Source organism: Sceloporus undulatus, chromosome 5 (assembly GCF_019175285.1).
Source record: "Sceloporus undulatus isolate JIND9_A2432 ecotype Alabama chromosome 5, SceUnd_v1.1, whole genome shotgun sequence".
NCBI classification, from domain to species: domain Eukaryota; kingdom Metazoa; phylum Chordata; class Lepidosauria; order Squamata; family Phrynosomatidae; genus Sceloporus; species Sceloporus undulatus.
Genome location: NC_056526.1, coordinates 129944362 through 129963615, shown reverse-complemented (window position 1 = coordinate 129963615; position 19254 = coordinate 129944362). Strand labels below are relative to the sequence as shown.

General features: G+C 40.7%; 1 protein-coding gene across 1 annotated transcript in view; it reads left to right on the top strand.

The window, feature by feature from the left end:
- The window catches only part of WWC2 (WW and C2 domain containing 2), a 176434-nt gene that overhangs the window by 64832 nt on the left and 92348 nt on the right, over positions 1-19254 (top strand). The window contains 1 exon segment of the mRNA XM_042468382.1: positions 1749-1858. Coding sequence (XP_042324316.1) covers positions 1749-1858 — 110 coding nt within the window.

Here is a 19254-nt window from a genome sequence, read left to right as displayed (position 1 = left end):
TTATTTTTTAACACCTGGGTTAGTGGGTTCTATTTTTAGGAATGCTAAGACAGGCAAAGCTTTGAGTTTGCTACTGCAGGTTTAAAGGCCAAATTATTTCAACTTGGTTCTTCCGGAACTACAGATAAAACGTGGTGAGGTCCAGTTTTTAGATCAAGGGCTGGGAACCTGTGATCCTCCAGATGATGTTGGACTGCAGCTTCCATTGGCCCTCATGGCCCATTGGTGCACAATGGTTGTGGATGTTGGGCATTAGGTCTACCATGTGGAGGGCAACCAGTTGTCTGCCTCTGTTTTTGAGTAAAGGAACTGAAGTTTCCTTATCCACATGCAACATATCTTTCCATGTATTCTCTCACCAGTGTTTCTGCCACAGCTGAATTTATCAGAACTCAGGTGTAGATGTGCAGAGGGGAGGTAGACTGTGGAAAGGTGAAAGGAGTTTAGTATCAACTTTCTTCCATATTCCTATCATACTTTCTATATGTAATGGACAGTCTGGGAAGAACACAGAGAAACAGAATGGTTCCCAATTGGCAAAGGAGTCAGACAATACTGCATCCTACCACCCTACCTATTCAACTTATATGCAGACCATATTGTAAGGAAAGCAGGCTTGGACATGGAAGAGGGAGGAGTGAAAATAGGAGGAAGAAATATCAATGATCTGAAATATGCTGACAATACCATAATACTAGCAGAGAACCTCACAGACCTGGAACAACTACTAAGGAAGATCAAAGAAGAAAGTGTAAAGGAAGGCTTACTGTTGAATTAAAAAATAATAATAATAATCACAGAGAACTTACACACATTCAAACTAGACAATGAGGAAATAGAAACAGTAAAAGTGTTCTTATATCTGGGATCAAACATTGATCGGAACAGGGACTGCAGCCAGGCAATCAGAAGAAAATTAAGAATGGAGAGGGCAGCTATGAAAGAACTAGAAAAGATCCTAAAATGCAAAGACAAACAACTCAGCACAAAAGTCAAAATCACACAGGCCATTATATTCCCTATTACCATGTATAGATGTGAGAGCTGGACAGTCAAGAAAGAAAATAGGAGGAAAATCAACTCATTTGAGATGTGGTGCTGGAAAAGAGTGCTGAGGATTCCATGGACAGCCAAAAGGATAAACAGATGGATCCTAGAGCAGATCAAGCCAGAAATATTCCTAGAAACCAAAATGACAAGACATAGATTGTCATACTTTGGCTACATCATGTGAAGACATGAATTGTTGGAAAAGACAATAATTTTAGGAAAGATGCAGGGAAGTAGAAAGAGAGGAAGGCCACATTCTAGATGAATGGACTTAAGTAAAGAGACCATAAATATGAGTTTGTAGGAGCTGGGCAGAGCAGTAGAGGATAGGGGGACCTGGAGATGTCTTATCCATAGGGTTGCTCCTGGTCGAAATCAACTCGAAGGCAGTTAACAACAACAACAAAATCTGAAATGGACCAAATGAAACATCATTATCTCTGGTTCGACTGTAAGAAAAAGCATGTATTGAAGATTTCTGTAATTCTGTTCAGAAATACCATGTTTATATATATGTGTGTATAAGTATAAAAGCATCCCACTCTCATCAGTATTTTAACCAACCCTTTCTCACTTACTGTTTGAACATGATAATGCCTGAAGTGATACTTCTGAATTAATTAGCTTAATTTTCTGCATGTGAATGCCTAGGAAAAATTCCATAATCTGATTCAATTATTTTCTGATTTTGTTTTTAGGTTAACAAAGCCATTATCCTTTGCAGACTGTGTTGGAGACGAGCTACCATGGGGATGGGAAGCTGCATATGATCCTCAGATTGGTGTCTACTATATCGACCACATAAACCGTAAGTGTTTTCTTTAAGTGCTGTATTGATTATATAAGAAGGCTTAGCTAGATTAGACCCTGTTGTTAGACACTTAACAAGGACTTGAAGAGGAAAGATTTCTTATGAGACAGCTGAAATTCCCCACAGCAATTCCCTTAGTTTATTTGCTTTAAAAAGGTACTAATGTCTACCTCTTCTTCTTCCTACCACCACTTCATTTTTTTTTTTTAGTGCTTTTATATCTTTCTGTCTGTCAAGGACACTTAAAAGGAGGTTTTCAAAACAGTTCTGAATTACCCAAGACTGCCTGATGACCTTAATGGTGTGTCACAAATTTAAAACCTAAGGAGTGTCTGTATATCCAAATACAGTGGTACCCCGGGATATGAATTACCCAGCTTACGAATTTTTCGGGATACGAAAAAATCCCATAGGGATTTATTGTTTCGGCTTACGAAGGTTTTTTCGGGTTACGAAAAAACCTCGGCGCTATTTTCCGCCACCGGAGGGCAGCAGAGAGCTATTTTTTCCATTAGCGCCTATGGCAATTCAGGTTACGAAGGTTTTTCGGGTTACGAAATTAGCCGCGGAACGAATTAATTTCGTAACCCGAGGTACCACTGTACAAGGCATACCTCCCCCACCTTTATCAAAGGTTAATCATCTAATTGTTCCCAGGAATCTGCTGTTTTTGTTGGACAGCTGAACAAAGACTCCAGGAGAGGCTGAATAATAAATATATTCTTGCACTCAAGTTAAATATCAATATCATGACTTCTGATATCCAAGTGATGAGTGCTGTTGCATATATAGTCAAAGCCATATCACTTATGAATAAAAGTACGTTTTGGAAAAATTAAGTGGTGCAGAAATATTTGTTTATTTGTTTACTATTAAAATATTTATAGCCTGCCGTATATCTAAAGATCTCACAGTACGTACATTACAACCAGACTTACCAAATTAAAACTATTTAAAACAGTAAAAACATTAAACAGACTAAAAGTATATTACACAATTTAACAAGTTAAAGCAAAATAGCTTAAAACCAGTTCAAACAGTTTAAGACCATTTAAAAACACATATATAGAGTTCTCAAGTACTGGAGCCCCAAGCTGTTTAGGGCTTTGAATGGCTTTATCAGCACCTTGAATTAAGACTGGAAGCATATTAGTAGCCAATGCAATTCCTTCAAGATTAGTATGCTCTTGTCATGTTTGTGTGATCACAGGAAGATTTTCACACAACATTATGTACATACCATACTTGTTCCACTATTGAAGTGTCATGTTAGTGCAACGTCTCATTAACAATAAAAAATGTAAATGGCTTGCCTATAGTGCTTCATTAGTGCTATTGTTAATGTGTCAAAGGCAATCACATTTCAATAGCGCCATTGAGAATCCATCATTAAACTTTCCAGAAATAAATTGAGTCACCCAATGTGACATTCAGCGGAATCACTTCCGGTGTCACACTTGTGAGTCATAAGAGAGTTCCTTAGCAGTGAGAGATTAACCGTTTTTTCCTCTCCAATCACAAACCCTTCTTTTGACGTGCGGAACATAAAAGCCATTCATGAATCGTTAATGCCCTGTTATTGTGACACTGTGTGAAAGTAAGTGTCACAATTTCACCATTGTATCATTCTTGCTAAATAACAGAATGGTGCTGTTAAAGTGTAAATAGCCCTCATGTGATAATCCCTCCAGCAAACAATTTAGCTCTTGTGTCTTGTACTAGCTTCAGCTTCCAAGTTGTTTTCAAGGGCAGCCCCATGTAGGGTGCATTGCCGTAATCTAATTGGAAAATTATCAGCATATAAACTACCACTGCTATGTTACCTCTGTCCAGGAAGGACTATAGCTGGCAGACCAAGAGAGATTGAATCTGTCACCCAGCACTGAGCCACAGAATCCACCTTGACTTCTAGTGACAGAGATGAGTCTCGGAGTACTTTCAAGCTACATACCTGCTGTGTCAGGGGAGTGCGACCCCAACCAGGGCCGATAGCTTACCTGTTTCCAGATCCAAGAACTTCTGTCTGCTGAGCCACTGGCCTGTTACAGACAGCCAAAATAAAGCTGCTTCGAGTCACAGTGGAGGTATGGTGTTTCAATGATGCATGCGTCCTAAAGAGTCCACCAAAAGCCACTCTAGTCCTTGGGGCTGGAGCGTGGCTTTGGTGCGACTTCTGGACTCTAGGACGCATGCATCATTGAAACACCAACTCCACTGTGACTTGAAGCAGCTTTATTTTGGCTGTCTGTAACAGGCCACTATTTTTTTGGGTTCAGCTCTAGTGTACTGATTTTGCGGACAGGACAGAGAGAATTTGAAAACATTGCAAAGAGGACTGAACAAATTCGGAGGGTGGTGGGCCTTCCAGAGAATGTTCAGATATAGGATGGTCATCTTTCAGGAGTGTTGTAACTACCATATGTATTTGTGCATGGCAGAGAGGTTGGGCTACATGGCCCATGCCAAGTTGCCTATTAATCTTCAAACTGTAAGATTCTATGATTCTGTGAATATTCTCTTTGGCTGTGATCAAGTGATGTTTGAGGGAACACATGGAAGAACAGAATGATTTGATTTGGCTGAAACCTGAGCAGCAACACCACTTTGTTGCATATTTCTCTTGCAATCATATGTTCACTTGCAATTATAATTGTGTTAATCCTGTAGTTTCCAAATGAGGGTATCCTTCAAGAGAAAACGAAAGCCAGTGTGCCCATAGGTGTCCCTACTGCCCTGAATGCCAATGTGCTCATAGTTGTCCATACATCTCTTTAATGCACTGCCACAGGAGAATGTCAAGATATGTGCTTAGGTTTTCTAGGACTTTACCAAGTATCAGTAGGTGGAGCCAATACCTCCTATGACCTGTCTGACTACTCTAGAACATAACTCAAGAATCCTGCACAATATGTATAGATTTCTCAGTTAAGTTGATGCTTCATATCTACAAGTAATGCAGTCAGTCAAAACATTTCTGATTAGAAAAGATTCCCTGAATGTAAAAGCTTTAAAAGCCACTTCTTTAATGGCAGACATCTAATTGCAAATAGAAATCTCACCTAATCCCTTCTAAAGGAGAAAATGTAATGATAAACAGCCATTTGGTTCTGTTTCTCCATGTGAAGTTAAAAGCAGTATGTAATATAATTTAAAGTTACTTGGAAAAAAATGCAGTGCTTCAGAGGTGAGTACTAGCAAAAGTGCGTAGATTTGATCAAGTGCATACTTCCGACTTGACACACACATATTTGCCTGCTAATGTTGAGGTAATCGCTTGCTGCTTCCCCGTCACTTTGAGTATCTCTGTTTCCTGCGTTGCTAAGATACTGCCTTTTGAAAATGTGGTGATCATTTCAGTCTTCTTGAAACTATCTGGAATGAGTCTTTAAAATAATAATACCAATTTTGGAAGTATTAATTTGTAGCTTTAAAAAGGTTAAAAAAAGGCCTAGCCAAAGACTGAATATATTATATTGAAGAATATTCATCCTGATTGCAGAGAAAATGAAGCTATCTCTGTGTGCACAGGTAGGGAGAGTGAATGATTTCTCTTTCCTCTCCTGTGTATGTACATGTGTGTGCCTCCAAGTTGCTTGTTAACTTAGGGCAACCTCATGAATTTCAGAGGGCTTTCTTAAGCAAGGAATATTCAAAGGTGGTTTGCCTTTGCTTTCCTCTGAAATACAGCGTACAACATTGCTACTAAAGTGGCAGCCCCAGAGCCATTGGCAGTCCCTGAGCCATTGGCTGTCCATCTTTTGCCTAATGGGCAAAAATATAGTGCTGTCCCAGGTGTGCTAGGGAAAAAAATACTGGCAGTCTCCCACATCCGATATCCTGAAAAGCACTAACATACAATTCCTGTTGTTCTTTGGTGATTCCTGTTCTGACCAGGTTGTACTAACCAGGCTTGGCCATGCTTAACTTCCAAAATCAAACAGAATTTAATGTCTTCAGATTATTTAGGACCCTATTTCTTTACACGGACTTTAACTGTAACCAGAGTAAAGTGTGTACATACTGTATCAAAATGAACTTTACATGAAGACCATCTGATACAATAGAGTCTTACCTGTGCAAACTTATATCAAAATGAAATTAGTCTCCAAGGAACCACGACAAATAATGCATTGCAAAAAAAAAAATTAATTACTTGACTGGAACATATTTCCAATCTAATTGAACTGACATACCAAGCAGTAATGTTTGATTTAAAGAGGGTGCCATGGAAGAAAGAGAGTTGTGAACCAGCTTTGTGATTATTAAAAATAAATAAATAATATTATGCCAACGCCATGGATCAGGTCTGACCCTAGAAAATTAGATGAAAACTGTATTAAAACTAGACTCCATAAAGATTTTCTGCTCGGTGCAGTGCTAAAACCGTTTACATGGCCTGAATGAGAATTAAAGTTTTGAGGATGAACAAATAAATAAGTTATGTGCTATGCCAATAGCAAACCTGCAAGAGCTTATTTAGAATTTGGGTACAGTGAAAGTTTTTGTATTGAGCATTCTGCATGCATCACATACATCAAAATAGGTATATTTTAGTGAATTGCCCTCTGAACTACCATGGGTTTATTTTGGAGGAGGGCATTCGGGAGGAATGAGGTGGGTTTGTTTTTTGTTTCGGTAAATGTATTTTATGGAAGCTGGTAGCATGGGTGTGCTTTTCATGAGTTAAACTGGTTTTTCCTCATTGTTTGAGACTGAGGAACCAGACACTTAGTGCTCTCTTAGTGGTATATTAATCCATGTTGACATTTGTTGAAGAACTTCTGAGGTGCAGTAGACATCACGTATGTTCGGTTATGAGAGCAGGTGTTCTGAAGAGAGCACTCTTTGTTTGAGTTACTGGAAGGTAAGATGCCTTTGATAAGGGTCAGAGGCAGGTCATTTGCCTTACATGCTAAAGTTGAGATTATAGCTTTTAATTCACCTGACTGGAATGCAACGGTCCGATAATTGTGAGTGACAGCTCCCAGTAATTTACTAAAGGTTTACTAAATTTTAACAGTGAAAAGGCAATTTGCAGGGTGAATGTGTTTGCATGCATTATCATCTGAGCAGAAATGTAGACTGCACCATCAGGATCACAAACTAAAGTGAATTAAGGAACTGCCTACATTTGTTTTTGCTTTTAACATCTTCTTTTTAACATATATACTTTCCTTTTTGAAAAGTTGCATTAAGGATTTTCACATTTGATGTAACTGTTACTGAATGATAACAGCTTAGGGATACCTACCAACAATAGCTTCTTTCAACTGCTTTTGTATCTTATTCTTACTTTACCTACGTTAATTTATTTATGCTGTTCAAAACAGGATGTCCTCAGACGTTCACAAAAGGTAGCTCTGTCACTGTCCATTATGTTTTATTTATTTTTTAAAATTTGCTAGATCATTTAGTCAGTAATGGGCTGGATGAGGAAAAACAAACTCAGGGTGAATCTAGAGAAAACGGAGGTACTTGCCATAGGATTCTTAGGCCCGGGGAAGGAAATTTGTCAACCACTCCTAGACAGAGTCACACTTCCCCTGAAGGTCGAAGTTCACAGTTTGGGAGTACTTCTGGATCCTTCTCTACGTTTGTCATCTCAAGTAGATGCAACGGCCAGAAGTGCTTGGTATTAACTTCAGTTGATACACCAACTGTGATCCTACCTCAACCGAAAGGACCTTGAAGCTGTAGTACATGCTCTGGTAATCTCTCGTCTTGATTTCTGCAATGTGCTCTACATGGGGCTACCCTTGTATCAAGTTCGGAAGCTCCAATTAGTGAAAAATGCGGCAGCCAGGTTGGTCACCGGATCCTCAAGATTTGACCACATAACACCTATTCTGAAAGATCTACACTGGCTTCCAATTAGCTTCCAGGCACAAAACAAGGTTACATTTAAAGCCCTACATAGCTTGGGCCCGAGTTACTTACGGGAATGCATCTCCCTATACAATCTGTCCTGCACTCTTAGAACAAATGGGAAGAAATTGTTAGAGGTACCAGCATCTAAATATATTTCTACTTCCCAAAAAGCATTTAGTATAGCTGCCCCCAGACTATGGAATGGAATCTCAGAGGAGATCCGCCATGCTACATCCCTCGAAACTTTCAGGAAGGTAGTTATGACAGAGCTTTTTCGACGTGCATACCCACCTGACCTTTTATGAATTTCAGACTGTTTCTGTATGGAATGAGAGCATCTGACCCCATCATTGTTGATTTTATGTTTTTAACTGTGGTTTTAACTTGTGTGGTAATAATATTGTAATGTTTTAATTGTATTTTTTCAACTCTGCTGTGATCCCGCCTCAATCCAATTGGGAGAGGCGGGAAGATATAAATGAACTCTATTATTATTATTATTATTATTATTATTATTATTATTATTAAATTGCTCTTTTTAGACAAATATTGGAACCCGCCAGAAATCATCTTGAGCTCTTATAAACTTCAGTGTTGGAACAAATTTTTACCTAAGTGGATATTTTGCAAGAATCTTGATATAAGCATCTCACCCATCATAATCTGAAAAGAATTATGTAACCCAATGCATCATTTGAACCACATGATAACATCTGTTTTATTCATGTCTAGCAAGTGTTACTTTTCAAGTATCTGGCAAAATTTCAGTTGTGTTCCACATGTGTGGAAACAGACAAATGATGGAAACAGCCTAATGTATATACGAATCTTCACTTTACTTCTTGGCATGTAAAAATGATTCTTCCCTTCTCAGTGTCCACCAAGCACCAGATGAAGGCATGTATGTCTGATGTCATTCACTGTGGTACACAAGCTTTTGTAATTCTGGCTGCATCTGTACTGCAGAAATAATTCAGTTTGACACCACTTTAACTGCCATGGCTCAATGCTTTAACTGCCATGGCTCAATGCTATGGAATACTAGAATATGTAGTTCTCTGAAGTATTTAGCTTTCTTTGACAGCCAGTGCTGGTGCCATAACAAACTGCAGATCACAGGATTCCATAGCATTCACCCATGGCAGTTAAAGTTGTGTCAACCTGCATTATTTATGCTGTGCAGATGCAGCTCATGTCTAGCTTTGCCCTCCTCCATGAGCTCTTGAACAAAGAAGGCAGGTCAAACTAGCAAAGAACTCTGTCCTCTTGCCCACACACTTCCCTGTGCCCTCTTCTCTACAGGAAATGGAATAAGCTGAAACAAAACCCACTTTTTCTTCATGCCTACCTGAGATAATGTGCCACATAGCCAAAGCACCAGTGAGGTTTAACAGAGATAGGTATGGGGGGAAAGTCTTTATTATTTAGAGTAAAACCAGGTTTTTAAAGTAGCATACACCTTGGAACAGCTTTCTCCAATTTGCAAAGACAACCAAACCAAGCATTATTACCCCGGTTCTAAAGTGCTTCCACTGGCTGCCCATTAGCTTCCAGACCCAGTACAAGATGCCGATTATCACCTTTAAAGCCCTAAATGGCTTGGGTCCAAACTATCTTCGGGACCACCTTCTCCCCTACAATCTTCCCCACACACTCCGCTCCTCTGGGAGAGGCCTACTTCAGCCACAAAAATCTAGGCTTTCGACTACCTCCCAGAGGGCATTTTCCATCGTTGCCCCCAGACTGTGGAACGACCTTCTGGATGAGATCCGTCTACTTACATCCTTAGACAGCTTTAAAAAGGGTGTTAAGATGGATCTCTTCCGGCAGGCCTTTCCAGAATAGAGAACCCGGCCTTAGAAAAAAACTGTTTGGGAAAGATATTGCTGCTCCCACTGATTGTTTGCTGGTGTGATGTTGTTGACCTTCTGGTCAGTTTTTAACTTGCCCATTGCTGTTATTGACTAATGAGCAGCTCCCTTTTAGCATTCATAGAAGTAAAAAGATATGTCTCATGTCTGCTCTGAATCAGAGAAACAGAGGCCTGGTACAAATGGGCAGGAAGCGGTGTGGCGGTGCCGATTCTAGGGTTCGGGAGTGCGAAGCAACTGCATGCTCCTAAGCCCTAGTACATGCCAGCGGTGCCATTTTGGTGTGCGCGCTTTTACACAGCACACGTACCAATGACGTATTTTGTGCGATGCGTCCAAATGGCGTGGTGCACAAGACACTTAACTCGATGCTCCAGGGCGCTAATGGCACCTTGGCAGCGTTTCCAGAAGGAGCTGCATTTTGCAGCTCCTTTTTTCAGTGGATCGTTGTCGTGGCCATGTGATTGTCACAGGAATGATCTGGAGGGGAAAGGGACAGCCTCTAGCTGCCCCTTTCTTCTAATCTGTACTGGCCCTAGTGTTACTAGTTCAGGATTGTCTGAGGCCCTGACATTTCTTGGCCAAAACCTGAGACCTAGAGACAACTCTGGTATTGTCATTAAGCATAATGCATTAAGTAAAAACCACAATTAGTCAGTCAGCCAGTCATAATTTAGTCAATTGACCCAAAATTTAGGCATTCAGTCAAGATATGCAAATTCCCAAAATTCCCCACTATAAAATTCCTGCAGTAAAACAGAGGAGAGAAAGTTAATAAATATAACTCTAACTAACTTTAACTCAAACTCTAATTCTAACTCTTTATACATAGTGGGTTCTGCTCCTAACTGCCTCAAAGAGAAATTTAGCAACTGCAAGAGTGGCATTTGGGCATTTATCTTCCAGCAAAAATTTTAAACTAAATTTACATTGTTTTACTTAATAATAGATAGATTTTGGCTTGTCGAATCTGCTTGTAAGGGGTACAGTGCAGTAAAATATGTTTCATAGGCTCTACTTCCAAGTTATTACATGGGCATCTTATTTTGGCATAAGGAACACCCAACAAATCTATCATGAAATAGTTCTATAGAATATATATTGCACCTAGTCTTTGAGGGAAAATGGTGATACTTGCCAAGAGACAGGTTCACCAAATAATTGGCTATATGGAAAGGGCCATCATAATGTGTATGCATCATACTGGGGGAAGAAGAGACATAAGAATGCAAATGTAATTCACAGGAAGCTATCTCCAGTAGTACAAACCACAGCTGCTCACAGATTGTCATTCAAACACACACAGAGAATATATTAGCTGCTTGGAAATCTTAGCTAAAGGGGTTCTTCCCACAGTAAAGTAAAGTTAAGAGAATATTATTTTTCACATACTTAGGAAGACTGGCTAAGAAAATTTAATCTACTCTGCTTGCTTCTAGCTACTGAATTTAGAACAGAGTGGAGGGTAAGCCCTAGCCCTACAACATCTGGAATGGAAAGAAGAAATTAACTAACTAAGGGGCTATACAGGTGGATGACATGCAACCACCCCTTTTCACCCAGGACTGAGGCCACAGCAACTGCGTGCCACGGCCTCCGGGGGGAGCAATAAGAAGCCACAAAAAGGGGCTTTTTTTAGCTCCCTGGAAGGGGTGTTATAGGCGTAGCAGTGTGCCATGATGATACCCTTTCCACGCTGCGCTATTTGGGTGCTGTGGCATGCAAACGGGCATATGGCAAAATGGCGCCATGGGGACCAGGTCATGGCGTTGAGCGTGCAGGTGCTATGCCATGACTCTGGCGCTTTTTGCAGGTCTATAAAGGACCTAAATACAGAGACTCTAGAGCAGGTGTTCCCAAGCTTTTTAACTTGCAGAGCCCTTTTTAACAATCAGTTTCTATGGCGGAGCCCCTAAGAGGCCTAACCTATGTCTTACAATTTAATGGTGTTTAGGAGTAGTGTTACAGGAGAGCAGGGAGGAAAGTGGGATAGATTGTAATTTTCCTGGAGTGCGCCTGGGAAGTGCATGAGGAGACCTAAAAGCTCCTCGGAGTACAGGTTGGGAACCGCTGCTCTAGAGGATCTTTGCAAGTTGTAGCAGTAAGTTGATTAACCCTTGCAGATTGTAGCAAGTTGCTACTTTAAAGCTGAGCTGGAGATTTATACATTTTGCTCTTGCTGGGAATTGAACTCTCAAAAACTGAAGAATTTGCATTCTTGTTTCTCAGCTGGAGGCAACTCATGAAAACTGGAAATTCTGGGCCAGATCATGGCCCATTCCGCATGGGCATATAGTACGCACTGGTTCTTTCTTCTTTTTTGAGCATTGTGATAAAACTGGTTCTTTAAAAATGATATATAGGTCCAAAACACACTGCTTTAACTGCCCTGGTTCAGTGCTAGGGAATCCTGGGAAATGTAGTTTCTTGTGGCATCAGAACTCTCTGACAGAGAAGGCTGAATGTCTCACAGGAATACAGTTCTCAGAATTCTCTAGCATTGAGCCAGGGCAGTTAAAGCAGTCTGCAACTGAATTATTTCTACAGTGTGATTTGGACCATAGCCACCTTTGTTGCAGTATCTCACTTTCAACATTTCCCCCTCAAATTTGCTATTTTAAAATCATCTTTAGTTAATACATTATCAATTCTGGAAAATAAACCATCTACAGTGGGCCCTTGGTATGTGCTGAGGTTTGTTTCCAAGACCATCCAAGGATACCAAAATCCATGGATGCTCAAGTCCCATTAAATACAGTGGCATAGTAAAATATAAAATGACAAAATCAAGGTATGATTTTCAGAATTTATATTTTTTGAAATATTTTCAGTCTGTGGATGCTTGAATCCGTGAATAAAAATTCCATGGATATGGAGAGCTGGCTGTATATTGAACTTCTTCATGTTGCATCTTCATGGGAATGAGAAGTTTATGCCAGCTTTTTTTTTTCCGTGTCTATAGAGCTGCAAATACTAAAATCAGTGTAAAAGTAGTTCACCCATTTTAAATTCAGATTTGACTGCAAGATCAAGTTACTGTTATATCTTCAAACATTTTAATATGATAAATATCAGTCCCTGAAGGATATAAATAAATGATGTCAATATAGTATGTTGGACATTTTTTCTTACTAAATCCATATGTCAATACAGAGATCAATGGTGTACAAAAAAAATAAGTCGCTTGATGATGTTGTCCTGTCCAAGGTGGAATCATTAAAGAACTTGCTCAATTCAATAGTTTATTATTGAGATTATCATACTATTAGCTCCAAATACATTATCTAATAACAGTCTATTGGGTTAGGAAATTGAAGGCCTTTTCTTTTGCACATGGTATCTACTAACTAAGACCATTGTGGCTTTTCTACTAGTCATAAAAAAGAGGATTTTTTTTTTTTACCAAAAGATTTTATTTTGCCACATTTCTTACAACATACAGGGATCTAGGTAGAGAATTCATTTTATAAATGTCATCCCTCTCCCAGGATATTGATTCAACTTGTTGTCTACTAGGACTCCTAGATCCCTTTCACATATACTGTTGTCAAGCCAAGTGTTCCCCATCCTATATCTGTACATGTAATTTTCCCCCCCAAGTGTAGCACCTTACATTTCTCCCTGTTCAAATTCATTTTGTTAGTTTTGGCCCAGGTTTCTAATCTATTACGGCCATTTTAAATTTTGATCCTGTCCTCTGGGGTATTGGCTACTCCTCCTAATTCAGTGTCCCCTCCAAATTTTACAAGCATGCCATCTATTCCTTCATCCAAATTGTTGATAAAGAAGTTAAATAGCACTGGGCCCAGGACAGAATCCTGTGGCACCCCCTGATTACTTCTCTCCAGGATGGAATATAAACATTGCTGAGCATCCTTTGAGTTCAACCAGTCAGCCAATTACAAATCTACCTAATAGTTGCATTGTCTAGCCCACATTTTACTAGCTTGTTTGCAAGAATATCATGGGGGACCTTGTCGAAAGCCTTACTGAAATCAAGATATGCTACATCCGCAGCATTCCCTTTATGTACCAACCTGATAATTTTATATGTAAAAAATAAGAAGATAAGATTAGTCTGGCATGACTTGGTTTTGGGAAACCCATTTTGACTTTTTGTGATTGTAACATTTCTTTCTAAATATTCACAGACTCTCGGTTGAATGATCTGCTTTAGAATCTTTCCTGGTATTGATGTTAGGCTAAGCTGGTGGTAATTGTTTGGGACCTCTCTTTTTTCCCTTTTTCGAAATGGGGATAATGTTTGTCATCCTCCAATCTGCTGGGACCTCTCCTGTTTTCCAGGAATTCTCAAAGATTATTGCCAGTGGCTCTGAGATTACTTCTACCAGTTCAGGTGTCTCCGTTAAAATGGCTTTGGCCTGAATGATATCTGAGCTAGATATCAATTTCTTCCATGAGTAATTATTCTGAATCTAGCAATATAAGCTTTTATTTTAACATATTTATCTATCAGCATTCTCTTGCTAGCATTTCAGTGAAGTTGAATAATTACAGAAATTATTCCTGAGGAATTAGTAATTTCTCAGCTTTATTGTATTTTTCAAAATATCTACAGGCATTATACAGAATAGATTTTTTATCTCCTTCAAGTTAATGATATCAAAGAGTTTCTTTTTCACTTTTATGCTATATATTTTTTCACCCATTAACCTAAATTGCACAGAGTATTGCTCGTCTGTATTTGTGTTTCTTATTTGCTGTAAAATTGACTTTGACTTCCTGAATTAGAGACCTCCAAGATTTCCTGTTTTCCTTCTGCCTTCCACCTTATCAAGCTTTGTTGTCTTTTCCATTGATTCATATTGTCTCATGGTATGTCCAAAGCATGACAATCCCAGTTTATAGATGCAGAATGTCATTCGGACAGCAAAGGTTTGGTAGAAGGATTGCTATTTGGCTTGCAACATGAGCTAAAGCCGCAGTTACTGGATAGTGCTAAATCAGCCTTGCCTGCACTGGTGTTAGGTCTTGCTGTATATACTCATGTACAAGTCAACGTTGTTTATAAGTCAAGGGAAGATTTTAGAGCTAAAATGGCTTTTGATATGACCCATGGATAAGTCGACAGTAAAACCTAGGGCATATAACAAAGGGTGTAAAAGGGAAAACACATCTTTCACAAACACTTACCACCTTAGCAGCTCTTTCAGAAATCACTGCCAAAGCACAGAGAATGAGGCAGAGGGGCAGAGGTTCTTTCTTGAGCTTTCTAAGCGGAATTACTATATTGAGCCATATATAAGCTGACCCAGGATTTTACAGTCAATTTGAGGCATAAATTTTTCAACTTATAGTCTAGTACAGGGGTCGGCAACCTCCAGCCCGAGGCCTTTTCACCAGCCCCGGTGCGGTCCTGCCGCCGATTGCCGCCCCACTTCCGCGCCACTCCGGGCCCGGAACAACAGGGCTCCGGCGGTGGCAGCGGGCCTCTAAGAGGCCCGTTGCAATCGCCGGGGGCCTCCAACAGGGCTCCAGCGGCAGGAGGCCCGGTGCGATCGCCGGAGCCCTGTTGGAGGGCCCCAGCGGCAGTGGCGGGCCTCTAGGAGGCCCGGTGCGATCTCCGGAGCCCTGTTGGAGGGCCCCGGCAGTGGCAGCGGGCCTCTAAGACTTTTTTGCTGGCCTCTGATGGGGCCTCGGGCCCCGTCAGAGGCCGGCAAAAAAGCCGGCGGGGGCCGTCAGCGCTGGAGGCCTCCTCCTGGCCCCCGGAGGGTGGAAGCTCCGCCCCCCAGCATGTGGCTCTGCCCCGGTCTGTGGAAGTTCCACCCTGGCACGCAGCCCCACCCCGGTAGGGTGGAAGCTCCCCCCGGCTTCGGCCCCCCCAGTTGTCTGAGGGACAGCAACCTGACCCCCGTCTCAAAAAGGTTGCCTACCCCTGGACTGGTATTTTTGTGTTTTCTTTACAATCTTAGGTACTGTGAGGCAGAGTTCCAGACATTTAATAGATTCATTTCCAATACTGTCCACCAAAAAAGTTTCATATGGCAGTGGAGGACTACAAAGTCACATTCTTTGACATGGTATAGAATTTCACCACTGTTGTTCATATTCTTAAACAGAGAAAAACAATATTAATATGAGAAATGTGAAATTTAAGTCCTTCGGTACTTGATTTAAGTGCATACGAATTTTATTTGAGTGAGGTGCTAGGAAAAGGAATTGGATGCAAGTGTTTAAGATTCCTCATCTCAGTAGTACAAGGAACTGATAACCCAACCCGAAATTGCTTGCTGTTCTCCACTGTCAGAAAACAAGAATACAAAATGTTCATGACCCAGAGAAAGACTATGAGCATTATACAAAAGGGCAGTTAACTCAGAGAATAGATATCAATTCCATGGTATGACATTTCCATCAAGCCTGACAGAGTCCAGAGAAATACTCTTTGTCATGGAATTACAATTGCACTGAAATTTATCCAGGTAGATTGCTGCATGCTACTGAGCTATGTGGAGCAGATCATTGTATCTGTGTGCAACCTTTTTGTTCTCTGAGAAAAAGTGTTTTTAATGGAAAAATATATATGTATAGGTCTAATCCATGGGTCTGTGTTTAAGTGGTTGTTTGTAGAAGACAAATACTGCAGAATAAGGCATTTTCCTCTTACCATTCATCTCAGTGTGTTCTAAGTAATAGCACTTCCAAAACAGCACTCTCTTACTGCTCTGTTACCTAAGGAAAACCTGAGTTATGGCTCACCTATTCTAGTTGCTCTTATTTGAGAAAAGCCAGGTTGCAGCAAATGTTCTGCAGATGCTCACAGTGTGGTGTACCCAGCTTTGACTTCACTACCTTGAAGTGGAAGTATAACCTTTTTCTTTAATGTAGGCAGGACTGGCTCTTGTCCTGCTGCTTCATGGATGTAAAAGTACATTAGCCTGCTGTTAGGAATGGATGGCCTGTTGAAACCTCCAGTAGGCTTAAATTCACCCATGTAGCCTTAATTTATATATCTGTTGGCCATAGAGTGAAAGCCATTTTTAGCAAATTTATATTTTAGAAATGTTTTCTTGAAAAGATTCTATTCCCCTCCCCAAAATGATGCATTTTAAAGAGTTTATTAGTGGCTTCCCAGGATTCTTATGGCCACTCCATATTTTGTTCTGTTCATATTCAGAAACAAACATTGCAGCTCCATGAGGCTTGGCAAAAATAAATAGCATTGCTTGATTTGAGCCTGTAAGTGCTTAAAAGAAACCCTGCATTGAAACAGCTTTGTCCTTGTGCTTGCAGCCATAAGGACACTGTGGCTGTAGGCCACATTTTAGGACTCTGCAGGCTACTCCTGCAGTTTAGGCCACACATTGAGCAATCCTGACTTAAACCTACTGAGCAATTACCTGAAATGTGTTTGCAGATATGGCTCTCCTCTCTTGTGAGATTATTTTCCATTACAACCAGTTCTGCTCTTAAAGTACAACCACAACCATTACATCTGTCCCCTGCATTTATCCTTTTTTGATTGTTGACTCATTATGAAGCCTGTTTCATGTTTGCCTACAAGGCAGTTTCTCCTTTAAAAAAAACAACTCCCCAAAACCGTAGATTGTTATTTTTTTAAAAAAGTAGATGTGTATACAAAGTTACATAAAAAAGCAGTAAGAATTCCTTTTCTTTGCTGACTAGATTAAAGAGTTTCATTCTCTTCTTCAGAATTCTCAAGGAAAGCACTGACATTTCGAGGTGAAGGTACTAAAACTCAGGGGGCAGTAAATTTTTTACATGCTTGTTTATACTCCTCTCTCCCTTTCTAAAGTTTTAAGTCACCACCCCTTCAGCATGTTCTTCTAGCCCAGTCGTCAACCTGGATTGGCCTCTGAGGTGGGTTATAGACCGCCAAAAAGCAGCGGTCTGGCTCCGCCGCCGCTTGCAGCATCCGGGAGATGCAGCCTTTAAACGGCACGACTCCCGGACACTGCAGAGAAGGAGCGCAGAAATCGCGCTCCTTCTCAGGCCCCGGAAGAGGCGCCGCAAGTGCCAAAGGACGCACTCGCGGCGTCACTTCCGGTGCGCCACGTGTGGACGCAGAGCGTCTGTTACATCAATATGGTGGCGGCCGTGTGGAACGGCTACCGCCATATTGTACGTATTGACTACGTATTAGGGTTAGGGGTGTGTGGAAGCACCGCCCCTTCCTAACCCTAATACGTATTCAATACGTATTTTTGGCGGTTTGTAACCTGCCTAAATGTTTTATTTGAGTTCACTTCCCAGCAGGTTAGAGACAGGGAGGGAGATCCTAGTCGTGTCATGCTGGGGTGGATCTAATGGACATGAGAACTAATAAGTAAACATTATCATCAAGTCAAAGCGAAAAATGCCTTCCCATATGTCTTCTGGGCCCTTGCCTGTTATTTCAGTGCTTTTTATGGGTGGGCTTTAGAATGAAATTAAATCCCTTAAATCTCAGGAGTGTGGAACCATAAGGCATGGAATGGGGGACTCTATCCCCAGCTTTCCTTTTCCACCCTCTTTCTTGCTAGGCTAGATAGTGACAGTGATTGGTTGTTGTTGTGTGCTTTCAAGTCATTTCTGACTTATTGTGACTCTAAAGTGACCCTGTCACAGGATTTTGTAATTAAAAATAATAATTGTAAGCCGCTCTGATAGCCTTTAGGGCTGAAGGGCGGGGTATAAATACCATAAATAATGATGATGATGATGATGATGATGATGATGATGATGATGATGATGATGATGATAATAATAATAATAATAATAATAGTTCAGATAGGGTTTGCCTTTCGCAATTCTCTGTGGCTGAGAGAGTGTGATTTGCCCAAGGTCACCTTTTGTATGTAATGTTTATATTCTGCCTTTTTGTCACGGCAATGAGACGCAGAGACAGGAATGGGGGTGCAAAGCTTAGCTGGCCAGGTCTTGGCCAGCCCTTTTTATTCACATCAGGGTTACATCAGGTTTACATTATCTCATTGTACATCAGAAGGCAATTTGCGAAATCAGTGACCAATGTGTATTTAGGAAAATTCCAATTAGCCAAAGAAGCAGGATATGTAAACTGGCTCAGCCGAACCAACATGGGCTTATCCAATTATGGATAAAGCATTGTCACCTTGAAGGAGGGTCATAATCCTATGGTCTGCCAGTAGGATTATCACACCTCAATCTTGGTAAACATTGCTATCCTGGGAGGGGTCGCATCCCTGGGCCTTGCCAGGGAATGCTACACCTTTTCTGAAAGATGTTCAAGAGAAAAGACACAGTTAGCAATAGCAACAACATGTACATTTCTATACTGCTTATCAGTGAACTCAGCACTCTTTAAGTGGTTTATAATCTGCAAGCCAATTGCCTCCAACGAGCTGGGCACCCATTTTATCAGCCTACAAAAGGATGGAAAGCTGAGTCAACCTTGGAGCCCCTGGGATCGAACTCACAACCTTGTGGCTGCAGTACCGGTATTTAACCACCAGGGCTTCCTTCTAAGTCCATATTAAGTCCAGTTGAATCCCCATGCCCACTCCCAATTTTATTCTCACATCTCTGTACAGTGAAAGATAATGACTAGCCCAAGGTTACCCAATATCTTTACAACTCAATCCTAATTCAGCACTCTAAATAAGTATAGTATTATACCACACTGAATATTAGTACATTAGAAAATGTGGGGGG